Source organism: Mchenga conophoros, linkage group LG23 (assembly GCF_057382185.1).
Source record: "Mchenga conophoros isolate Kocher_MC1m ecotype Shallow Benthic linkage group LG23, M_conophoros_male_GT1.1, whole genome shotgun sequence".
Lineage (NCBI taxonomy): Eukaryota > Metazoa > Chordata > Actinopteri > Cichliformes > Cichlidae > Mchenga > Mchenga conophoros.
In genome coordinates, this window is record NC_140547.1 from 22,580,239 (window position 1) to 22,601,670 (window position 21,432).

Genomic DNA, 21,432 nt, shown 5'->3' on the forward strand with positions numbered 1-21,432 from the left:
CCATAGAAAATCTGTGGCGGGAGTTGAAAGTCCGTGTTGCTCGGCGACAGCCCCAAAACATCACTGCTCTCGAGAAGATCTGCATGGAGGAATGGGCCAAAATACCAGCTACTGTGTGTGCAAACCTGGTAAAGACCTATAGTAAACGTTTGGCCTCTGTTATTGCCAACAAAGGTTATGTTACTAAGTATTGAGTTGTATTTTTGTTATTGACCAAATACTTATTTTCCACCCTGATTTACGAATAAATTCTTTACAAATCCTACCATGTGGATTCATGGATTTTTTTTTTTTTTCACATTCTGTCTCTCACAGTTGAAGTGTACCTCTGGTGCAAATTACTGACCTCTGTCATCATTTTAGGTGGGGAACTTGCACAATCGGTGGCTGACTAAATACTTTTTTGCCCCACTGTAAATTCTCCTCAAACCTAAACCACGGAAAACATTTTCCCAGACAGGGATTCAAGGTCAGTCAGATAAAGAGGCGCAGACAAAGGCATTTTGTTTTTGACAGCTGTGTGTGTTCAGCTTAATGCCAGACTACAGATTTAGTGATCACAGGTAGATTTATTCCTAATTTTGAAAGGATTTCCAATTTCCTTCCTATCATTTCAAAATGTATTACTGCTTTTGTGTGTGTGTGTGTGTGTGTGTGTGTGTGTGTGTGTGTGTGTAAGAGTGTGCAACATGGAAGCATACAGAAATCTGAGAGGAGGAATGTCTTGACAGATGCCTAAATTTAATTCACATTAAATAAAAAAGGAGAAGTTTATATATTTGTGGCATTTATATGTTTTTATCTGTATGCTGAAGATTAAAGTAAACCAATCTACCCAGAAACAACTGAGTAGGACAAAGAAGCAGACAGAGACACATTCCCCTGTTACTGTGTGTAACATCCAATCCGTCAAGGTCACTCTTTATCTTCCATTTGTTTCACCAGCAGAATGCCTTACTTCACAGACTTCCCTCAGAGGCAGATAGCACGCAGAGACAAAACAAATATGTTAGAAAACAGGGAAAGCAACAGGAGGGAATCCATTTTCTAGAGGTAACCAGACAAACAAGGCAGACTCTGAAGCTGTAAAAATTGTTGCGCCTACTTTAAGGATTTTTTTTCCCCCTCTCATCAAGAGTTTCAAGATATATAGTCATGGTGTCCTGTACTGTCCTCATCCTGGGTCCTCTTTGCATCCATGGTATAATTCAAGCTTGCATGGGTGAGGAGCTGTCCCGTGGGGCTGTGCTATCCTGGTTCAAAGTACGGGTTCTGGAAGGTCTCGGGCTCGAAGAACCCCCTCTGAGCACGCTGCAAGGTCCCGATGCAGACAGGGTACCTCCTGATACGAGGCACGTGCACCAGAGGGCCCACAGGACAAGCAGAACATCATGGGTTAATCCTCAAACCCGTCCGAACCAGGAATCATCGCAAATAATTCTGTTCCCGGGTTCAGGTGAGAAATTCTTTTGCACTTATCTGTTTGAGTGGAGTGAGTCTAAAACTCCACACGGGTCTTTAAATCGATCAACAGGTCAAATGTCCTCTTACTCTTACAAATAAAACAGTATACGGATACATTTTGACTTTAAGTTTTAATAGATCTTATTCTAAATGAAAACCATAAGGATGCCATTATTTGCAAAATTTTTCTGCAAAATTTCCTTGCAAAGTTTATTATTTGTATATTATAGATGGTTATACATATTTTTACTTCTTTTAACATCCATTAATATACATTTGTATTAGTAGTAAAAACAAAATGATGCGCAGCAGAATTGCATCTATCCAAATGCCAGGTAGTAAGATAATAAGATACACTGAATAATCAAAATTATGTAATAGTATTAAGGGTGGTGGGATCAAATAAGTGTAAACTTCATCCTACTCCTTTCCAAGCATCTAAATTGTGTAAAATATAGAGACATTCACAACAACTCAGCATATTAACTTTGTTTTATTTTCCTATTTACAATGTATTCTGCTCTCTAAGGAGCTTGGAAAGAAAAGCATCTGGACATCTTTAAGTTATTTGAAGACGTTTCACCTCTCATCCGAGAAGCTTCTTCAGTTCTGAGGAGAACTGAAGAAGCTTCTCAGACAATGTATTCTGCTATTTTAGGTATATTTACATGTTCCAAATAAAACAATTAATAGTTAGGTAGACAGATATGTGATTTAGTCTTTATGTCCTTAGACAGGGCGATGTCCAAAGTCTGTCCCGGGCCAATCATGGCACTAAATCAGATTTTATATGTCCCCTCGCTCCTTCCTTAAAACGTATTAGTTCTGGCCCGCTGCCACAAACAGAATCAATAATGTGTAATGTTCTCTTTTCACCCCATGGTGGCAGCACCATCTGTCTTTTATACACTCTCTGTTACAACCAACATAGAGTGTATAAAAGTTTCAAAAACTCACAAAATACACACAAAAGTAAGTTGTTTAAAATTAACCTGATCTACTGATATTCATCACCTTCACTGAAGTTCCTCAAGCTTTATGTTATATCACTCTTTGTATGTGAATTAAAAGTCGATTTATTTTGGTAACCTTTGAACACACCTGATCACCTTTAATGATAATTCTTGTCTAATTGAAAATAAAATAGAACACCTCAAAAAAAGGGTGAAACGGATTGTTGGCTCTAAAGTTTCCATTAATAAATATGGGATTTTTGGGGGAAAAAAAAGTTTGCCAGTGCTGTTTATCCATCACTGTTATAGTGTGAGTTGCAACCTCAGAGACATTAGTTTTAAATATATTTGCCTTCTCTAAAATGTAATGGAACTAATGGCACTCGCCCTGAAGTGCTGTCTGCCGAGGTGGCTCACTCCCTGGACGGTATTTCTTACAGTACTTACCATAGTATCATATCAGTAAGTGTGGTCAGAGTGAAAACCTCTTGTCATTTTAAATGGTTCTTGTTAGCATTATTAACACTTTGACCTTCAGATCAATCAAACTTGACCTTAAAGGAGAGGTCTATGAGAGGTATGTGTTGACACACCACACTTGTAAGAATCATAGTTATCAAGTCATAAGGCTTTTTATCAATTTTCAACCAATAAATCATTAAGCTGACCTTGAAGACAATGGTGCATTTAAGCCAAATTTTAATGGATTGTTAACATGATCCCACTTTACACTCCTGCAAAGTTTTATCAGAATTCATTCAACTGTTTGAGCCATTGTTTTTACAAACATAATGGCATGCATGCACACAAACACTACTAAAAACACAACCTCCTAGGTGGTGACAATGCTTAAATTTCAGTGCTGCATATTGTAATGCAGCCTTACTTATACAGTGGGGCAAAAAAGTATTTAGTCAGCCACCGATTGTGCAAGTTCCCCCACCTAAAATGATGACAGAGGTCAGTAATTTGCACCAGAGGTACACTTCAACTGTGAGAGTCAGAATGTGAAAAAAAAAAATCCATGAATCCACATGGTAGGATTTGTAAAGAATTTATTCGTAAATCAGGGTGGAAAATAAGTATTTGGTCAATAACAAAAATACAACTCAATACTTTGTAACATAACCTTTGTTGGCAATAACAGAGGTCAAACGTTTACTATAGGTCTTTACCAGGTTTGCACACACAGTAGCTGGTATTTTGGCCCATTCCTCCATGCAGATCTTCTCGAGAGCAGTGATGTTTTGGGGCTGTCGCCGAGCAACACGGACTTTCAACTCCCGCCACAGATTTTCTATGGGGTTGAGGTCTGGAGACTGGCTAGGCCACTCCAGGACTTTCAAATGCTTCTTACGGAGCCACTCCTTTGTTGCCCGGGCGGTGTGTTTTGGATCATTGTCATGTTGGAAGACCCAGCCTCGTTTCATCTTCAAAGTTCTCACTGATGGAAGGAGGTTTTGGCTCAAAATCTCACGATACATGGCCCCATTCATTCTGTCCTTAACACGGATCAGTCGTCCTGTCCCCTTGGCAGAAAAACAGCCCCATAGCATGATGTTTCCACCCCCATGCTTCACAGTAGGTATGGTGTTCTTGGGATGCAACTCAGTATTCTTCTTCCTCCAAACACGACGAGTTGAGTTTATACCAAAAAGTTCTACTTTGGTTTCATCTGACCACATGACATTCTCCCAATCCTCTGCTGTATCATCCATGTGCTCTCTGGCAAACTTCAGACGGGCCTGGACATGCACTGGCTTCAACAACGGAACACGTCTGGCACTGCGGGATTTGATTCCCTGCCGTTGAAGTGTGTTACTGATGGTGACCTTTGTTACTTTGGTCCCAGCTCTCTGCAGGTCATTCACCAGGTCCCCCCGTGTGGTTCTGGGATCTTTGCTCACCGTTCTCATGATCATTTTGACCCCACGGGATGAGATCTTGCGTGGAGCCCCAGATCGAGGGAGATTATCAGTGGTCTTGTATGTCTTCCATTTTCTGATGATTGCTCCCACAGTTGATTTTTTCACACCAAGCTGCTTGCCTATTGTAGATTCACTCTTCCCAGTCTGGTGCAGGTCTACAATACTTTTCCTGGTGTCCTTCGAAAGCTCTTTGGTCTTGGCCATGGCGGAGTTTGGAGTCTGACTGTTTGAGGCTGTGGACAGGTGTCTTTTATACAGATGATGAGTTCAAACAGGTGCCATTCATACAGGTAACGAGTGGGGGACAGAAAAGCTTCTTACAGAAGACGTTACAGGTCTGTGAGAGCCAGAGATTTTCCTTGTTTGAGGTGATCAAATACTTATTTTCCACCGTGATTTACGAATAAATTCTTTACAAATCCTACCATGTGGATTCATGGATTTTTTTTTCACATTCTGTCTCTCACAGTTGAAGTGTACCTCTGGTGCAAATTACTGACCTCTGTCATCATTTTAAGTGGGGGAACTTGCACAATCGGTGGCTGACTAAATACTTTTTTGCCCCACTGTAGTTATGTTGCAGTAAACTGGCAGAGATGTGTACTTTATCTGCAACACTTAATTTTTATAAACTTAACTCATGTTTAGACACATTAACTACATGTAGGAAAGAAACAAAGCCAACACAATGCAGTTTTTTAAATAATAAAAGGCAAGTAGAAAACAATTTTTTAAATAAATGTGTGTAGATGGGGCATGTGTAATTTGGGGTTTAACTTAACTGTCAAAGAATAACCTTATACTAGGCTGAAATAAACTTGTTAGTGTCCTCTCAGGTTGAAAGAAGTTCATGCTGGATCCAAATTAGTAATCATACCTGTCAGTGTCCTGATGCATGCTCAGTCATCCAGGTAAGTAAATCACCAAAAGTTGGTTCTGTTCATCTGGACGTAGCGTTTTCAGTGGGAGAAACGTTTCGTCACTCAGCCAAGTGCCTTCTTAAGTGACTGTGCTGTGATGTACACATCTTCATCACCGCTGTTCACTGTGAAGAATTTCACTTTGTGCTTAGAGATGAAAGAAAGTGTTAAGTAGGCTAACAGATGTTTGTTTGTTTTTTTAATCTGATGTCTCCCTGTAGACTGCACCAAATCGGACTCAGCTCAGGGAGAAACTGCAAACAGACATATGACATATTACTTCCAGCCCTCCATCAACAGCCAGGACACTGTAGTCACATCAGCCCACTTCTGGTTCTTTGCAGGCGAAGCAGTCACAGCTAACTCCTCCGCCCAGCTTTTCATTGTAACCACAGCACTAGAACGACTCCAGGCAGCGGAGGCTCCATCAAATTCAAGCTCTGATGGATGGACCACCTACCATCTGGATCAGAACCTGCTGGCCCTTGTCGCCGAAGGCCCCTTTCTTCTTCAGGTCCACTGTCCAGCCTGTCAGTGCCACGCAGGAGAACCAGACAAGATGCCCTTTCTTCACCTCCATGTTCAACCTCGTGGACCTTCCCGGTCACCCCGCAATGCAGCAGTGACCATTCCTTGGTCTCCCTCTGCCATCTATCTTCTGCAGCGGCCCTCTCAGGAAAGGCCTCTACACAGCGACTGCCACCGAGCAGAGATCGACATCAGCTTTGAGGAGCTAGGGTGGGACAACTGGATCGTCCATCCGAAAGTGCTGACGTTTTACTACTGTCACGGAAACTGCTCGGGTGGGGATCTAACCACTGCAATGTTGGGGATCACTCAGTGTTGCGCTCCCGTCCCGGGGACCATGAGGTCCCTGAGGATCACCACGACATCTGATGGTGGATACTCATTCAAGTATGAGACCTTGCCTAACATTATACCTGAAGAGTGTACATGTATCTGAACATCAGACCTTAAAGGCCAGTTCACCCAAATAAAAGATTTCAGTTTACTTACAAGTCACAGTTGAAATTTGATTACTGCTCTTATTAAACTTGATTTTGTCTTATTCACTTACAATTCTGTCCTGATTGTTCTCTAGTTTGGGTGTGTGCTACATAAGCCTCAAAACAGATTGTACTTTATATGTTAACCTTGATTAAAGTGTTATTTAGCGGGTTTTGTTTGTTTAATGTGTTGTTTTCACCCTTTCACTGGTACTGCTTAGTGTACCTCACATCAATATTCAACACACAGTCATACAAGGAAGTGTAAGATATAGTTCTACATGTGCTAAAAATTAAAGTCAATAAAATTTAAGATACTTTTTCTAGGAACACTTTAACCATCAATTAAAGTCCTTACTGCCGTAAATTAAATAAATTGAACATTGTAAAAATGGCCAATGACACGATCAACTTAAAATTACAATTTCTGTTAAAATTTCCTTGTTTAATTTATCTATTGAGTTCTATACATCTGTTCCTTTCCACATAACTTAGTCGCATATTTGCTATACCAATTTTTTTGGATATGTATGCATAAATTTGGCATTTTAGATACATTGCTTAAAACTCAATTCATACCTGATGAGGACTTGGTCGATATGTTTGCTTTGCTTGCTGAATTAATCCAGAACCCCCAATTGACCAATTTAACGACTAAATCAAGGGGAAAATTGGGTTCTTCCCTTATTGGGCCACTGAAAGATTATTATTATTATTATTATTATAATAATAAACCAAAGTGACATAGTGAAATAGTTTGAGCTCATTTAAACCCCTTTTAACCATTACTTGATTATTCCTCTGGAGGGCATAGTAGGCCTACTTTAAAACCCATCATTTTACCTTAAACAGTATGACTGACCCTGTAGATGTCAGGGTAACTAACAGATGTCACTCGTTTTTACAATCCAATAAATTTTCATTTTAATTGATAAATTAACATGTTAATACATATTGAGCAGACTGCAATTCAACCACAGGTTTAAACAATTATTAAAAATAAATAAATAAATCAAATCAAGGACAGGAGTAAACGATTTCAAATATATTTATTTACTCTGAAGACAAAATAATCTCTACAGTTACAATAACTACAAAACTTGCAATAGAAAAAAAAAGTACTATACTCAAAAATTTAATGTCGTACCTCGAAATAAGTAGCAAAACTGGAAGTGAGATGATTATAAGAATACAGCAACAGTTCTTTGGCGATCCGCACTTTGTTCTCCAGGATATAAAACCAACTATGAAAACGTTTCAACTGTATGAATACTGAAAGCTACTGAACACAAAAAAAAAAAGAAAAAAAAAAAAAAGGAAGGAAGGAATCTCACGGTGAGTTGAAGATTACATGTTTACATGGCACCAGGCTGTGCGTCAGCAAACTGTCATCCTTTCCTCAGCTTGGCTTTTCTTCCTCCTTCTTTCCCGGGATGCACAAAGGTATCCGTGTTTCAGCACGAAGGAGAAGGAGAAAGAGGTTGCATGTCAAGGACGGAAAATATGTCTCACTAAAGAAGAATGTAAATTTGTAAAGACAAGAGTGGAATTACATGTTTGACAGTGCCCCAGAAAACAGATGTTTCTAGCCAGTTAGCATGAAAAACCACAAAAAGTGAATTTATTTTCCAACTTTCTGCCCCAACGAACACTAAATATTTGTTTTAGAACATAATTTAGGAAAGGATTAACATTGAAATGCTGAGGTGGTATTTGCATGACAACACTTCCTTCTACACAAATGTCACTAGCCTACAACGTTTGGTCAAAAAAAACAAAAAAAAAAAAACTTAAATAAAGGCCGGTAAAATGATTGTACAAAGATGATTGTTGGAAATGTGTGGAACGGTTCCTGTTGATTAAAGAATTCAAGCATTTCCCAGGTAAATATTTTTGGCTGATTTGGGTAAATAGGCTTCGAAAAGAAATAGAAAAAAAAAAAAATCTTTCTGTCAAACATTTCTGAAGTGGAATTATCTGGCTAATACACCAATAATTCCCAACATTTAAATTAAAGATGACTCATCCAGTTACAGGTTTAGCCCCACTTAACAAGCTTCTGCACATACTCAAAAACATTACATAACGCAAGGTCATGTTTAAGATTTGAGACCAATAAGCTTCAACCAAGTGAGACATCAACATTCAGAAACATTAATAAAAAATAAAAGCCTCTCTTGTGAACCAAACAAAAAAAAATAAAAAAAATACACTCAGCTGAAGCTTACAATAATCCTTGCGTGGTCTTATAATGGACAGGTTATTGCAATGCAACAAAACACAGAGATGACGAAAGAACATGGGGTAGACGAGGTCTAGCCAAAGGCACAGTCAAAGTTTGGATGTAGGTCGGCAAGCTTTCAAGTTTAGAGTCGTGGAAATTAACCATTTGTCACAACACCGCTCAGTCAGCATTTCTTTGTTTTCAACTGACCTCTAATACTGAAAGGCACATTTCTCTCATCCCCACACACAAACACACGCACACATATTACACACACTTTGGTCTCCCTCAGTGGTCTGACTGCATTCCCATATGTGCTTCCCCCATGTGTTTAAGGCCAGTAGGAATGAAAGGACAGACATTTGAGGCAGGAAGCACGCTCAGGCATGTATCCCTAGAAGATAAAGAGACCAGAGATTATTAAGCATGCATGTTCACTTAAAACTGAGATTTTTTCTGATGTTTTTAGGTCAAACCAAAGTAGGAAATAAACCACAAAAAATAAATAGAAATCTGACATAAAGTCCAAAGTTAAGCCTGTATTTACATAATCGGCTGGAAGTAGAAAGATTCAATATTCTTCTCTGGTTTCCATGTGCCAAATATTAAGGTTAGTGCCATCCTTGAATTTTAGAGTGCTGACTGGACAAAATTTCAAACAACTAAATGATGGAAAGCCAACAATGAAGGGTTGGATCTCTATAACTGCAGTTCCTCTAATGGCCACTTGAGGCCCATTTAAAAAAAAAACCCACACACTATTCCAAGTCATGATAGGACTACTTAATTGTTTTAATACCACTTTGGTGGAAGAAGACGGCTGTAGTCGGCAGCCATCATCATCATAATGATGCAATCACCTGGTAAATAATTACTTTGTACAGTTAACTGTACTCACAACCTGTTATAATCTGTGCTTCAGTCTGCCAAGTTAAAATCTAATATTGTATCTCTAGGTCCCTTAGAAGCTAACCCGGACTGGGCAATGCACCACTGGATTCCATGTGCAGCTTTCCAACCAAACTCTCTAGCATTAGCTAATACCTTAGCACTCCACCATCTTGCCCAAATATGGTCACTTCAGTCTTAAGACAAGCAAGATGGCAGCAGCCATAAAGCTAAAGTTGAGGCTTCAAAATGCAAACCCACAAACCAGTGGGTGAGGTCACTGTGGCTACATGTTTCACAGAGTCTATGATTTTAGCTGATTAATCACATCTTCCAGCCCTAATTTATTTATAGAAAAAGTACTTTTATATGCTGGCAATACTCCTCTTCTAAATATTTTCTCCATGGTTTAGAGCTGCAAATAATTTTCTTCAATTTTTAACAGTCCAAAACCCAAATGTTGTTAATTTACAGTTATACAAAACAGAAGAGTGGCAAACTCTTACTTTTGAGAAACCTGAACCACATTTAGCTGAATGTTTGGCTTTTTATATAAATAAATGATTTGGTTTTGATTATTGAAGGCTGAACTCTACCTCCTGGTTCATCTGTGTCAAATTCAGTGTGTCGAATGGAGGTCCGAGCGTCTTCTTTACCTTTCTCGCTCGCCTCTCCTTGCTTCTCCTGGGCAAAATTGAGACGGTTCTGCTCTGCAGCAGTCTGTGCAGCTGTGTTAACCTCTGGGCTGCTGCTGCGTGAAGGACTTCCTTCATCCACCTGGTAGGCGAGGTCCAGGTGCTGCTGGGCCAGCCTCAGGTGTCTTCTCAACCGCTCGAGCTCCCTGGACGAGGGACCCTCATCCCCAATACTCTCTCGCCCAGAATCACCCATTGGCAAGTCCCTCAGCTCTTTCATTTTCTCCTTTTTCATGGTGGCGTGGTATCCTGGTGGAGCTGTAGGCATGGAGCGTGAGGCCGGTGGACGGGAGGTGCGTGTGTTGAGGGTGGCCCGCCTGCGGAAAGTGTCACGGATGCTGCCGATACCCAAATGGATGATTTCCAGGATGGTGAGGAGAAGGCAGAGAAAGGACACAACGTACATCACCAGAAGGAAGATCGTCTTCTCCGTGGGACGGGAAACAAAGCAGTCCACCGTGTGCGGGCACGGAGAACGAGTGCAGACATAGGAGGGAATCACCTCGAAGCCGTAAAGAATATACTGCCCAAAAAGGAAGGCCACCTCAAAGGCAGAGCGCCACAGCAGTTGGCACACATAGACTTTCATCAGGCCGTCACGCAAGATCCGCCGGCGACCATCATGTTTTTTCTCTGAGCCTTGAAAACAGAAACATTAGAAGCCAACTTAGTATCAAGTAGGGGTTGTAATCTATTAGAACATTAAAGATGCTTTGTGAAAGACGTACTGCTGCCCTACTTTGTTCTGCTTTGTCTGTCTTTTCTGGTTCAATCTCTTCAGCAATCATTGGGTCTTCTTCTCCGTTGTCCTCTACCTCTTCATAGTCCCTCGCAGCCCCACGTTTGATGATTGGTATTCTCTTCTTCCGCTTTGGGCCCGGCCGAAAGTCCGTCTCTTCCATGCGGGCGATCTTGTGCATGGCAAATCCAAGGTACATTATGGTTGGGGTGGTGATCATGATCACCTGGAGGTAAATGTATGCATGTTGACATTAACAGTACTGTTTTGTGTGAGTAAAATAAACACCGACAGCCTTCTTTTGCTAGAGCTCACCTGGAAGATCCAGAATCTGACATGTGAGAGCGGCGCAAATGCATCATAGCACACGTTCTCACAACCAGGCTGCTGTGTGTTGCAGACAAATTTGCTCTGTTCATCATAGTAGATGGTTTCGCCGCCAACGGCCGTCAGCACAATGCGGAAGATGATGAGCACAGTCAGCCAGACCTTCCCCACGAAGGTGGAGTGGTTGGATATCTCATCCAGCAGACGGGTTAGAAAGCTCCAACTCATGGTGCCAAGGTGATCGGACCACTAAGTTAGCTCTGGGTTCAAAACAAAAGCATGAGACTGAGAAGTGATGGGAAAACTTCGTTTTGCATTCATAAAAATCAAAGCGAGCAAGAACAGCAGCCTGTGAATCTGTGAGGTTTATGCATGTCTTATTTTAGGATCACAGCAACTAAAAGAAGCCTTTGTGGACAGATGGTCATACAGCAGATGTTTATCATTAAGTATGAAACAATTAGCTGAATAATTATAGGCTGATCCACAGAAATGTAATCCAACCACACACACACACACACACACACACACACACACATAAACGCCTTGTTGAGTGCCCACAGCAGATGTTTTGTATGCTGGGGGGGGACAAAAACAAAACATTCAATCAGTGTGATGACTTTGAACAACCTTGTTAAAGGACCTCTGTATGTACAGAAAATAAACATTTCGAGCTCTTATTCAATTAAGTTAAATATTGAAGCATTACTTCAACCGAAAGTCACTAGAAGAAACCAAATGATAAGCTTTCACACCCAAAAGAAGATTAAAACCATGCATTTGGAAATGCAGGTATTCCAAGAAAGTCTCCACAACAAATCTTAAAAAATAAATAGATAAACAAAAGCCACACATTTGGTATCAAGTAACACGAGGCCCATACAGGTGGTTTAAACCCAGGTCAGACATACAAGTCTTTAAATGCGAATCAGTCTTGTTGGTCAGAGTGCACTAGTCCCTAGCAGCATTTTCGAGAACCAACATTCCTACACCTCACTGCCACGCCAAGCTAGAGATGCTTAATCAGAATCAAAGAGGCAACTGGCAAGTTGCAGCTAGCTCTGAGGAGACCTGCTGTGGCTCCAGGCTGCAGGAATTATGATATTATAGCAGTGACTAGATCTAGGAATTTGCTCTCCAACTCTGCACCAGAAACTATTCTTTTAAATTCCTTCAAGTGTGGCAAATACTCAAAAAGTAATGTGCAAAAAGTCTTACAGCAGTGGCTGTAAGCTTTAGCAGCCAGCTGGAAATAACATTTAGAGTTGATGTAGCAGTTTAATAACTGATCAAGATAAGATTAGCTTTGTGCTTTTCCCCTCCAATTCTGGCTAAAGCCTGACTGAACTCAGTTTCAAAACACATCCTGGATCAGTCTAGTCTGTGATGAGGGTATTCTTTAACCAAACAGGGCACCAGACACACTGTAAAAGAGAAATGCCACCATAACTTTATTTCAAAACACATTTGATTGAAACCAACACAGAGGGGGAGGAGGATGAGAAAAAGGGACTCTATGAACTGCTCATCTTTACAATTACGCTTTTAGACCACAGGGTGTAGCAAAGAAAATAAGCAGCATTTCATGACTCATTGCAACAGCATCAGCCTTTAGCCATTACAGGCATCTGTAGGCTTGTCTCCTCAGATTAGCATTTGACACTCAGACGCATTGTTCATCATCCAGTCCTCTGAAATTCTTCTTTTCCAACCCTGGCACCTTCTGACGCTGAAAAATGGTTAGAGTGACTTGCCCGAGCCTGACCTGCGTAATGGAAAAATATCCCACAAAAAAAAAAAAAAAAAAAAAAAAAAAAAAAAATTAACAAGGCCTTAGTCTCACGAGACTAAGCCACACCAAAGCTATGAAAACTTCCAGACAGTAGGTCCCTGAAATCATCCCCTCAGATTTCGAACTGCAACAGCGTCGCCCTGAATCTAGAATTACATTTTGAAAACAAAAAATTACAAGCTTCATCTACTAAAGAAGGGGCATCACACTCACATCCCTGGGAAATGTACACTTGGTTTTCTAAAGCTGACAAAAGAGACAAAAAACAAAACAAAACAAGAGACAAGTCCAGTTGCCTGGTGATATCCATTTTACCCTCAACGCAGTGTTACAAAATCCACCTTTAGATGGCACATTAGCCAAGAGGTCTCAGAGGACGAGAGAAAAGGCTGCTGCTAAAATTTAAAAGCCTCTTTCTGGCATTCATTCAGCAAGGCAGACTTATCCCTTTAAACCTCCGCCCCCAGGGCAGCACTGCCTTTGGTTTCCTCCACTGAAACTTGTTCTTGCATTGCAACAGTTTGGCCTAAGTGTGTATTGAGGACATGACCTGATATAAAGAATACCGCACACAGACCAAAAGCATCTCTCAAGCAATGAAAGGCACGAGCAGGCTGACCAATAATGGACATCTAATCTCAGTGTAATTAGGAAAAACCTTTAATTAGAAGAAGAAAAGACAAAACAAGAAGCCAGAAGCCGAGATTTCAGTTTGACCTCACTGAATTCCTGCTATCAGTTTCTAACCAAGCTTATCAGTCACCTGAACAAGCACCTGGAAAAAGCCAGTGACCTAGCCAGCAGAATTTACGAAGGCGAAGCAGACATGCCAAACAAGTGCGCACATTTAAAAACTTTTTTTTTTTATAAATATGCTTTGCGTGCTCTTGCACCATCTCCTAACATCCCATACTCCCCCTCAAGAAAAATAAGCTGCAGAAAACAAATGTGTGAGTTTTGCTGAGTGTTTGGTGAATGACAAGAAAAATTTACTGTGTCATCACAGCTATGGTGACATTAAAAAAAAAAAAAGACGAAAAGAAAAACAACAAAGAAGAGAAAAAAAAGGAGGAATGCAATTTTGTGCCACGGGCTCAGAATAGTTTTGAGTTTCCAGCTGTTGTTCACTTTGCACAGGACTGCTCCAGAAGGGAGTTCAGCTCGTGCTAATGCTCAGGGTCCATTAAGAGTTTCTAGAGGTGCTGAGCTAAAAGAAGCAGGGAGGGGGAAAAAAAAAATAAGTTGAGACAGCAGCAAACGCACAGAATTTACTCATCTCAGGGGGCTTTACAGCACCCCTTGTTAACACACTGTAAAACTGCCCTCCCCTCCAGATAAAGACACCAAGGAAACCAAACATTTGCCTTTCAGCTATACATTTGACTAAGACAAACATGCATCTGGCTCAAGTAAATTTGAGCATTTTGTGCAGACTCACAAATGCACTGAAGTCGGCTTTAAAAAAAAAAAAAAAAAAAAATACAAACAACAACAAAAACAGTAGCTTATTTGCTCATGTGGTTTAAACCCTTTTCTGCTTCAGGAGTCACTATGCTCTCCAGGAGTTATGAGTGGGGTGGGTTGTGGAGAGTTTTTTTGGGGAAGGGATCTGGACAAAGGGAAAGTTAACATTCCTGCCTAACCAAAAGCAGAAAGCTGGGATTCTTAGGGTTCAGGGAGCAGACAGAGGGCACATGGACTCCCGATACAATCAGAGCAGCAGGAGGAGAACCATCCAGCATCTGCAAATGCAAATCACATCTTTTTTTTTTTGCTGTCTACAATAGTTTGACTTTGAGGAGAGCAGGGACAAAAATTAAATCTAAAGTGGAAAATGGAGTCAATGCACATGATTGATGTCGGTTTGTGTAGCTGGAAGGAAGTTTAAAAGCTCCTTGGTGGAGCTGTTGAAGGCTTCGAATACGCTTTGCTGAGTCAGACTGAATTGTTTTGGAAATTGTGGCATTCCTGGAGGAAAACTAAGTCCTGCCAAGCTTCAGTGGGGAAACAAGAATCCTCTTCTTCTTAGAAGATGAAGCCATCAAGTTCAGAGTCTGACTTCTGAAAGTTCAAAACAGCCATTAGCACATGAACTGCTCCCTTAAAAAAACTTCTATTTACATATAAGAACTTTTTTCCTTGCACTGTGTGATCTCACAATGTTGCGAGCCGCACTAATGGTGACGTTATTCAAAGTCTCCATGTGTTAAATTTTTCCCCTTAGTTTAAAAACTGACGAATATAGGAAGACTCACCACTGACACTCCGGCACGCACAGCTTCAGAACTCGCCACGCGGACCTACTCAGTATATTTAGACTAAACCCTGCTCTTTAAAATAAATAATAAACAAACTTCTCGGGTACCAAACACAAAAAAACAAAAACAAACAAACCACAGTCGGCTTCAGCTAAACTCCAAAAGGAAAACCAAACGACACTAACTTTTCTCGAGACCAAACACTCACCTTCTGCACTACAATCGGCGCGCTGCTTCTCTCCTCGCGCTTAATTGCTTCACCACGTTTTTCTAATTAGCGCGCGCGCGCTCGCTCTCTCACGCCGACCGTCTGCGTCCGAGGCAGCTTTCACTATGAAGCCATTCAGCCCGCGTTGACCCCATGTGTTGGGGTCCCGAACGAGAGCACAAAAGAAAGAGAGGTCTGCGACTCCTGCAGGCTCCTGCTTCCCTCCTCCTCCTGCTGCTGCTGCACCTCCTCCACGTAACTCGGCCCCATTCAAGAACAAGAGGAGGCCCCTGAAACCTGAGCTGCCCGACTACCGTTCTGCCCTCACGGTGAAGAACCAGGGGAATCCTATAGGTCTTTGCAATGTCCCGGATAAACTGCTGTCTGGACACGAAAGGTATGTCACAACAGGGCAGCCACTTAGTATGGAGGCCGAAAAATGCCAAAAATTCTGTTTATAAAAAAAGTAATTACAAGAAAAGAATTTCTCTGGAAAGGCTGTGCAAATATTTCGTGCATTAAAAATATTTTTTGGACTTGCCTATTCTTAATGCAAAATGTCAACAAGAGTTGCCTCAATGTAAAGGTAAAGGCCTTACAGTAATACAGCAATACTTTTTTTTTTTTTTTAAACCAAGCTAAATTGTTCTGATTTTCTGACCAATCAGATTGATGTATTTTGTAACAAGCGTGCTCATAGCTCAAAGTGTGCACAGGACTATGCGATGATGCAGAGATATAGAAATGGTAAAATAATACAGTTTTACCTCAGGCACAAAGCTAGATGCTGCTCCAGGTCAATCGGCTCTCTGAAATCATTTCTCTGCCTCTCAGGTGTGGTCCCAGCTCTGCGAACAAGATTTCAAACTGCCTCACTGACATCATGAAATATGTCCAAAAGCAGCCATGATACATCTTCAACTCCTGGATCAAACTATGAAATTCTCCCGGCTGCTGCTTTGGCTGAATTCATAATCTCAGGTTTTGTCTTTTCTTGTTTAGAGACATCACTTGATTTCAACTTTGTTTTTCTGTTTTACTTTGTTTTTTGGGGGGGGGGGGGTTTAGGACAAATTTTACAAGTCCAGCTGAGGAAGTGACAAGCTAACAGTACAGAGCAAATAGCAAACATGTATCTACAGTATTACATGGATCATGGGTTTAAAACACACTTTACCTTCATCTTTTTCTTTCTCACCACATCAATGAACGATTCATTTCTTTTAAGCGTGTCCTTCACATGTTTTGGTTTCTGTCTGGTCCTGGTCATGCAGTTGTGTCCCCAGAAACACTTAATTTTTTTCTATATTATTATTATTATCATTATTTTTATTGTTATTAAGCTTTTGCAAAAAAAAAAAAAATCCTATTTCTTTTGTGTTTTATGTGCATTGGCAGCATTTTTCCTCTCTGAGCCACCATAGAATCACCGTAATTATTTATCTTTGTAATTAAGTTACATAGGTATTTGGCATAAGTTAAAATTATGACATAGTTTACTTTTTTTTTCTTTTTGTAAAGCAGCTGTCAAAAATAAAATGATTAATAAAGCAATCCTTTTAATCGGAACATTATAATCTTTATGGACCTTCATAAAGGCGTTTCTAATTACCTGGCACACATTTAAAGGACTCACGTGAGACAGATTAGCACAGGTCAGAACTGGGGCAGAGATATGTTGGATGCTGGATCCAACCCTTCCCATAACACAGTTTGATAGCATCTCTCATCAGACCCTCATTTCCTGATAAGTGCCCCACGTCTTTAAAGCTTCACGTCCAGTTCGAAGATCAGTATCTGCGGTTTCTAAACTCTCGTCTGAGATGACATCACTTCGAGAAGCCTTCAAAGCTCGCCGAGAGTCACGGAAGATTAGACAACTGTTACTGATTTTTGCTGTTTAAAATCATGGAAGGTCCCCTTTAAGTAAGGCCAAAGACACACCACTTGAGACATTTCTTCAGTTCGATTCTTGCTTATCTCTAAACGTTCTTGTTTGTTTTATGCAAAAACAAAAGCACACAGAGTGTAACACCACCATAATGTAATAGTTTGTCTTTCTGCTGAGGACCCCTGTATTATCCTCCTCCTGGACCACAGTTTGGCCTGACAGAGCACTGCGTGACTGCAGCTTTTACACGAGGAGGCCCACCATCCAAGAATTTAGTTGACTCGAGCATTCAGCAAAACAACAGATTTCTTGCTGTCATGCACAGTGCAGCTGTAGTGCTCCTGATTTACCAGAGGACCTGAAATGTTTGGAGGAGCCTGTGGGAAGTCGAGTCCAGCCAGATGTCTGCGCCGTGGCTCCATCCCAGCTCCCTTTCATACTAACTATCCTGTCCCTGCTTTCATCTGCTGATCAAATATGGTGTTAGGGAGGCATGAACTCATTCGCCTGCATGGGATATATGCAAGATATATGCAAGATCGCAGAAAATATGACAAGAGACGTGCAGAAAATGACACTGGAGTTAGCCAGTTTCCGAAAAACTCATCACAGGGGTTGGCAACGTCTTTGTCGGGACTCAAAATTCCTGCTGACACCCCTGCAGAGAATATATTAACAGCTTTATTAAGGGAGGGACTCAGTACTAATAAAGAGCACTTTTAATTTCAGCCCACCTGCGTAGTTGTGGCAGTGATTAAGTATCCGCCTCAGATGCTTTGTTGCCTCCCCAAAATATAAACCTTTCTGACATAAATTCATAGCATGCAATCATTATGACTCATGGGTTAGTCAAGGCTGACTTTCTGGGATCATTAATTTCACCACATTGTCAGCCAAAAACAGAAAACAGAAAGAAAAAAGAAGCAGAAGGGTCTTCAGTATTTCCTCGCAAAGAAGATGGAGGAGGCTCCGATCCTCAGGAAGAAAATGAACTGTAAAGGAGTTTACAGAGAAACAGAGACAGAAAACGGTTACCACATGGAGAAAGATAATAAAAATGTGAAATGCATGGCTTATTATGGGAATGTGAGTGTGGGCAAAATGCTCCCAGATGCCATATCAGAACCATAAAGTGGAATTAATGATGTACAGTATAACTTCACCATAAATGTTTTATGTGCCTCTCTTCTTTGCTTCCTTCTAGGCTATTTTTTCTTTAATAAGCCATTAAGAAGCTGCTTAAGAACTAGAAAACTCATTACTATAATCAAACTAACAACACCTCCTTAGTATAAGCTCACAAGTTGTTTCAGTACAGTTCAAATGCTAACATTGTTAGTGCTATTTGAAATCCGCAGATTCCATCTGTACCGAAGCTGCAGTCCTAATGAGCTTTAATTGCTTTGCTTCTTTTTAATTTGTGGACTGGGAAAGGAGGAGCTGTAACCTTTCTATATATCAGCTGGGAACACATTTTAACATCTTAAGCTGCAAGCATCTCTGCTGGTATGCAGCCTCTGCAATTGCACCTGAAATTACAAAAGTAAATAAAAGGAATCAACCACAAAATATGTTGGTGTTTATTGTTTGAATCAGATCAGACTTATAGGAGGAACGCTAAACCTGCTGCTCTTCACTGGTTTTGGATGGATTGGGGGGGAGAGAGAGAGAGAGAGAGAGATGGGTTCCTCGACCACGTGGCTGCAACTGAAGCTTGTCCAGTGCTTCAACAAGCATGTGCACAGCACATGTAAAACACCAAAAAAAAAAATTGTACCTTGAAGGTGGTTAACTTTCACAGAGCTGAACCTGAACCAGTGGTGATTCCACAGTCTGCTGGGGCCCAGGGCACATACTAACAGGGGACCCCTCCAAACTCCGACTTTATCGTCTTTATGTTAGAAATGTTTAAATAAATAAATAATATCAATTTTTTTGACTGAACTGAAACGAAAAAAGAAACATGGATAACAACATAAGGAGGAGTCTTTGGAGTAGAGTGCACTTACGATATAATACATTAAATGTGGAACAATACTGTGGCATTATCAGCCTTTGGAGTAAGCACTTTATCTTTCTCTTTTGCTACTGGTGCCAGAAAAATAAGTCAGTGATATAGTAAGGGATATAGTATAAGGTACTCATAACAACATGTTAATAACATTAAAACGTTTTACAGAATTCCTCAAATTCAACTTCTGAACGGTCTTCTTGGGTGTTTACCATCTGCCCATTTATCCACTTCTTCTGCCACTTATTTAAGTCTAGCTTGTGAGTGTGGCAGTCTAAGCAAAAAGGTCCTCCTTCTCCCCAGCCACCTCCTTCAGCTTTTCCAAGGGGACATTGAAGAGTTCCCAAGCCAGCTAAGAGATTTAATCTCTCCATGTCCTGGGTCCTGTGGCCTCCTCCTCATGCGACATGGCCAGGACGACTTGCCTAGGAGGTGTTCAAGTTAAATTATATCTCAACTCCCTCGACTGACTCCTTTCAGTGTGGAAGGATAGCAGCTCTACGTTGAGCTCCTGCCTACAGACAGCATTCAATCTATAGTGTTTACTGTTTTCTTTTGATAGCTGCGATGTAATAGTTCCAATACAGATGATTAAACTAATGTGCACTGTGGCTGCACTGTCCATTTAGAGTTTTACATGATGAAAAAAAATACAGATTTTAGCACCATGAAACCACAAAGTCTGCATTAACAATACAGAAAATACAATAGGTGCACCAGACTGCACATCCAGCACAATAATGTACAGTTCAGTACAACTTAGCGTAACTTCTAGTGCCCCGTCCAAATTTCTTTGAATCTAAATTTCATAACTTTCCTCAGTTAATTATAAAAATGTGTTGTCTGCTGGGCCAAGGGCCCCCAGCAGTTGCCTACCTTGCCTGGTGGCCTCTGGTTTGGACTCACAGTAAGCTTCGCTTTGCAGGAACAAGCTCGACAGTTTGGCTTCAACTGACTAACGGGAAACATAACATAAACATCCTTAAACAATCAAGACTTGAAGACTTGACGCAGAATATTATGTGCTGTCTTTTCTTCTCTAAATTAAAGTTTGTAGTTTCAAATAACGAGGTCACCATATGTGCAAGTTAATCCCTTCAAAGGCTTCAGTGAGTTGTAAACACTCAGTTTCAGATGGTTGTTTTCTACTCCCAGATCTATACGATGTCATCTCAGCCACACATCAACCATCCCTAGTTTAAGACTGTGTGGCGGCAGAAGTCACTGGGACGTTTGTATCATGAAGGACATGTGTAACTGCACTCTGCAGGAGGCAGCCAACCGTAAGTGGGAGGGTCCTTTCACACCATTGCACTGGCTCACATTAACTTCAGGACACATTTTCAGATTCTGGTTGTGACTTTTACATCCATACACCCCAGCACGTCCCTGAGGTCATGTGACCAGAGCCTGCTGATGCTCAGAACTAAAGACTCCCACACTCTGGAGCTCTCTCGCTCGGAACTTCAGCTCCGTGGACTCAGTGACCTATGAGCTCAGAACTAATCTTTTTAAACTTCTCGCTCATATGTTTTTGGCATTTTGGTTGTGAAGAATTTTGAGATATTTTTTTTGAAAGATGCTATATAAATTAAATCTTACTCCATTTACTTTAAAATTACTTGTTTCAGACAGTATACATTTATCAGGTCACAGTTCGAGAAAAATAAGCACTACTTACGAACTCTGATTAGTACATCGCTACACTATTTAACTGCCTGGATAACACTGGTCTGGTAATGCTAGTAAACAGAATAGATTCCCTTCAAACTTAAGTTAGCAAATGTTTTAAAGTAAGATTTTAGTAAAACACATTCAATACACTTCACATTTACAGTGCTGCTCCCTTATTTCAGTCTTTGAATATTGGTCACACTTGCATGTTTCAGATCATCAAAGACATTTAAAGGTTAGATAACCTGAGTGAATACTAAGTGCAGTTTTTAAATGATAAGTTCATTTGTTGAGGGGACACAGTTATCCAGACCTACCTGTGAAAAAGCAACTGTCCCCTAAACTCAATAACTAACTGTGCCACTCTTGGCAGCAAGAACGGCAGTCAAGTGTTTGTGATAACTGGTAATGAGTCTTTTGCATCACTGCTGTGGAACTTTGTCCCACTCTTCT

General features: G+C 40.7%; 2 protein-coding genes across 6 annotated transcripts; one reads left to right on the forward strand and one right to left on the reverse strand.

Annotated features, from left to right (window-relative positions):
- The first annotated feature begins 968 nt into the window (after nucleotides 1–968).
- inha (inhibin subunit alpha) lies at nucleotides 969–6,444 on the forward strand. 2 transcript variants are annotated; one of them, XM_085265743.1, is made up of 2 exons: nucleotides 969–1,456; nucleotides 5,487–6,444. In XM_085265743.1, exons 1-2 carry the CDS (start codon nucleotides 1,156–1,158, stop codon nucleotides 6,227–6,229), a joined length of 1,044 nt encoding a protein of 347 aa, XP_085121869.1. In that variant the 5' UTR covers nucleotides 969–1,155; the 3' UTR covers nucleotides 6,230–6,444. The 2 variants fall into 2 exon arrangements, with proteins under 2 accessions (XP_085121869.1, XP_085121870.1); XM_085265744.1 differs by having other exon boundaries at nucleotides 5,610–6,444.
- Nucleotides 6,445–7,302: 858 nt separating this feature from the next.
- Nucleotides 7,303–20,694, reverse strand: LOC146547225 (gap junction gamma-1 protein-like). 4 transcript variants are annotated; one of them, XM_085266033.1, is made up of 5 exons: nucleotides 16,171–20,694; nucleotides 11,134–11,405; nucleotides 10,819–11,044; nucleotides 9,981–10,718; nucleotides 7,303–8,890 (listed from the first exon to the last, which is right to left on the reverse strand). In XM_085266033.1, the coding sequence occupies exons 2-5, from the start codon at nucleotides 11,371–11,373 to the stop codon at nucleotides 8,877–8,879; spliced, it is 1,218 nt and encodes a 405-aa protein (XP_085122159.1). In that variant the 5' UTR covers nucleotides 11,374–11,405; nucleotides 16,171–20,694; the 3' UTR covers nucleotides 7,303–8,876. The 4 variants fall into 4 exon arrangements, with proteins under 4 accessions (XP_085122159.1, XP_085122157.1, XP_085122156.1 ...); XM_085266031.1 differs by lacking the exon at nucleotides 16,171–20,694 and adding an exon at nucleotides 15,193–16,132; XM_085266030.1 differs by lacking the exon at nucleotides 16,171–20,694 and adding an exon at nucleotides 15,404–16,131.
- Nucleotides 20,695–21,432: the final 738 nt, after the last annotated feature.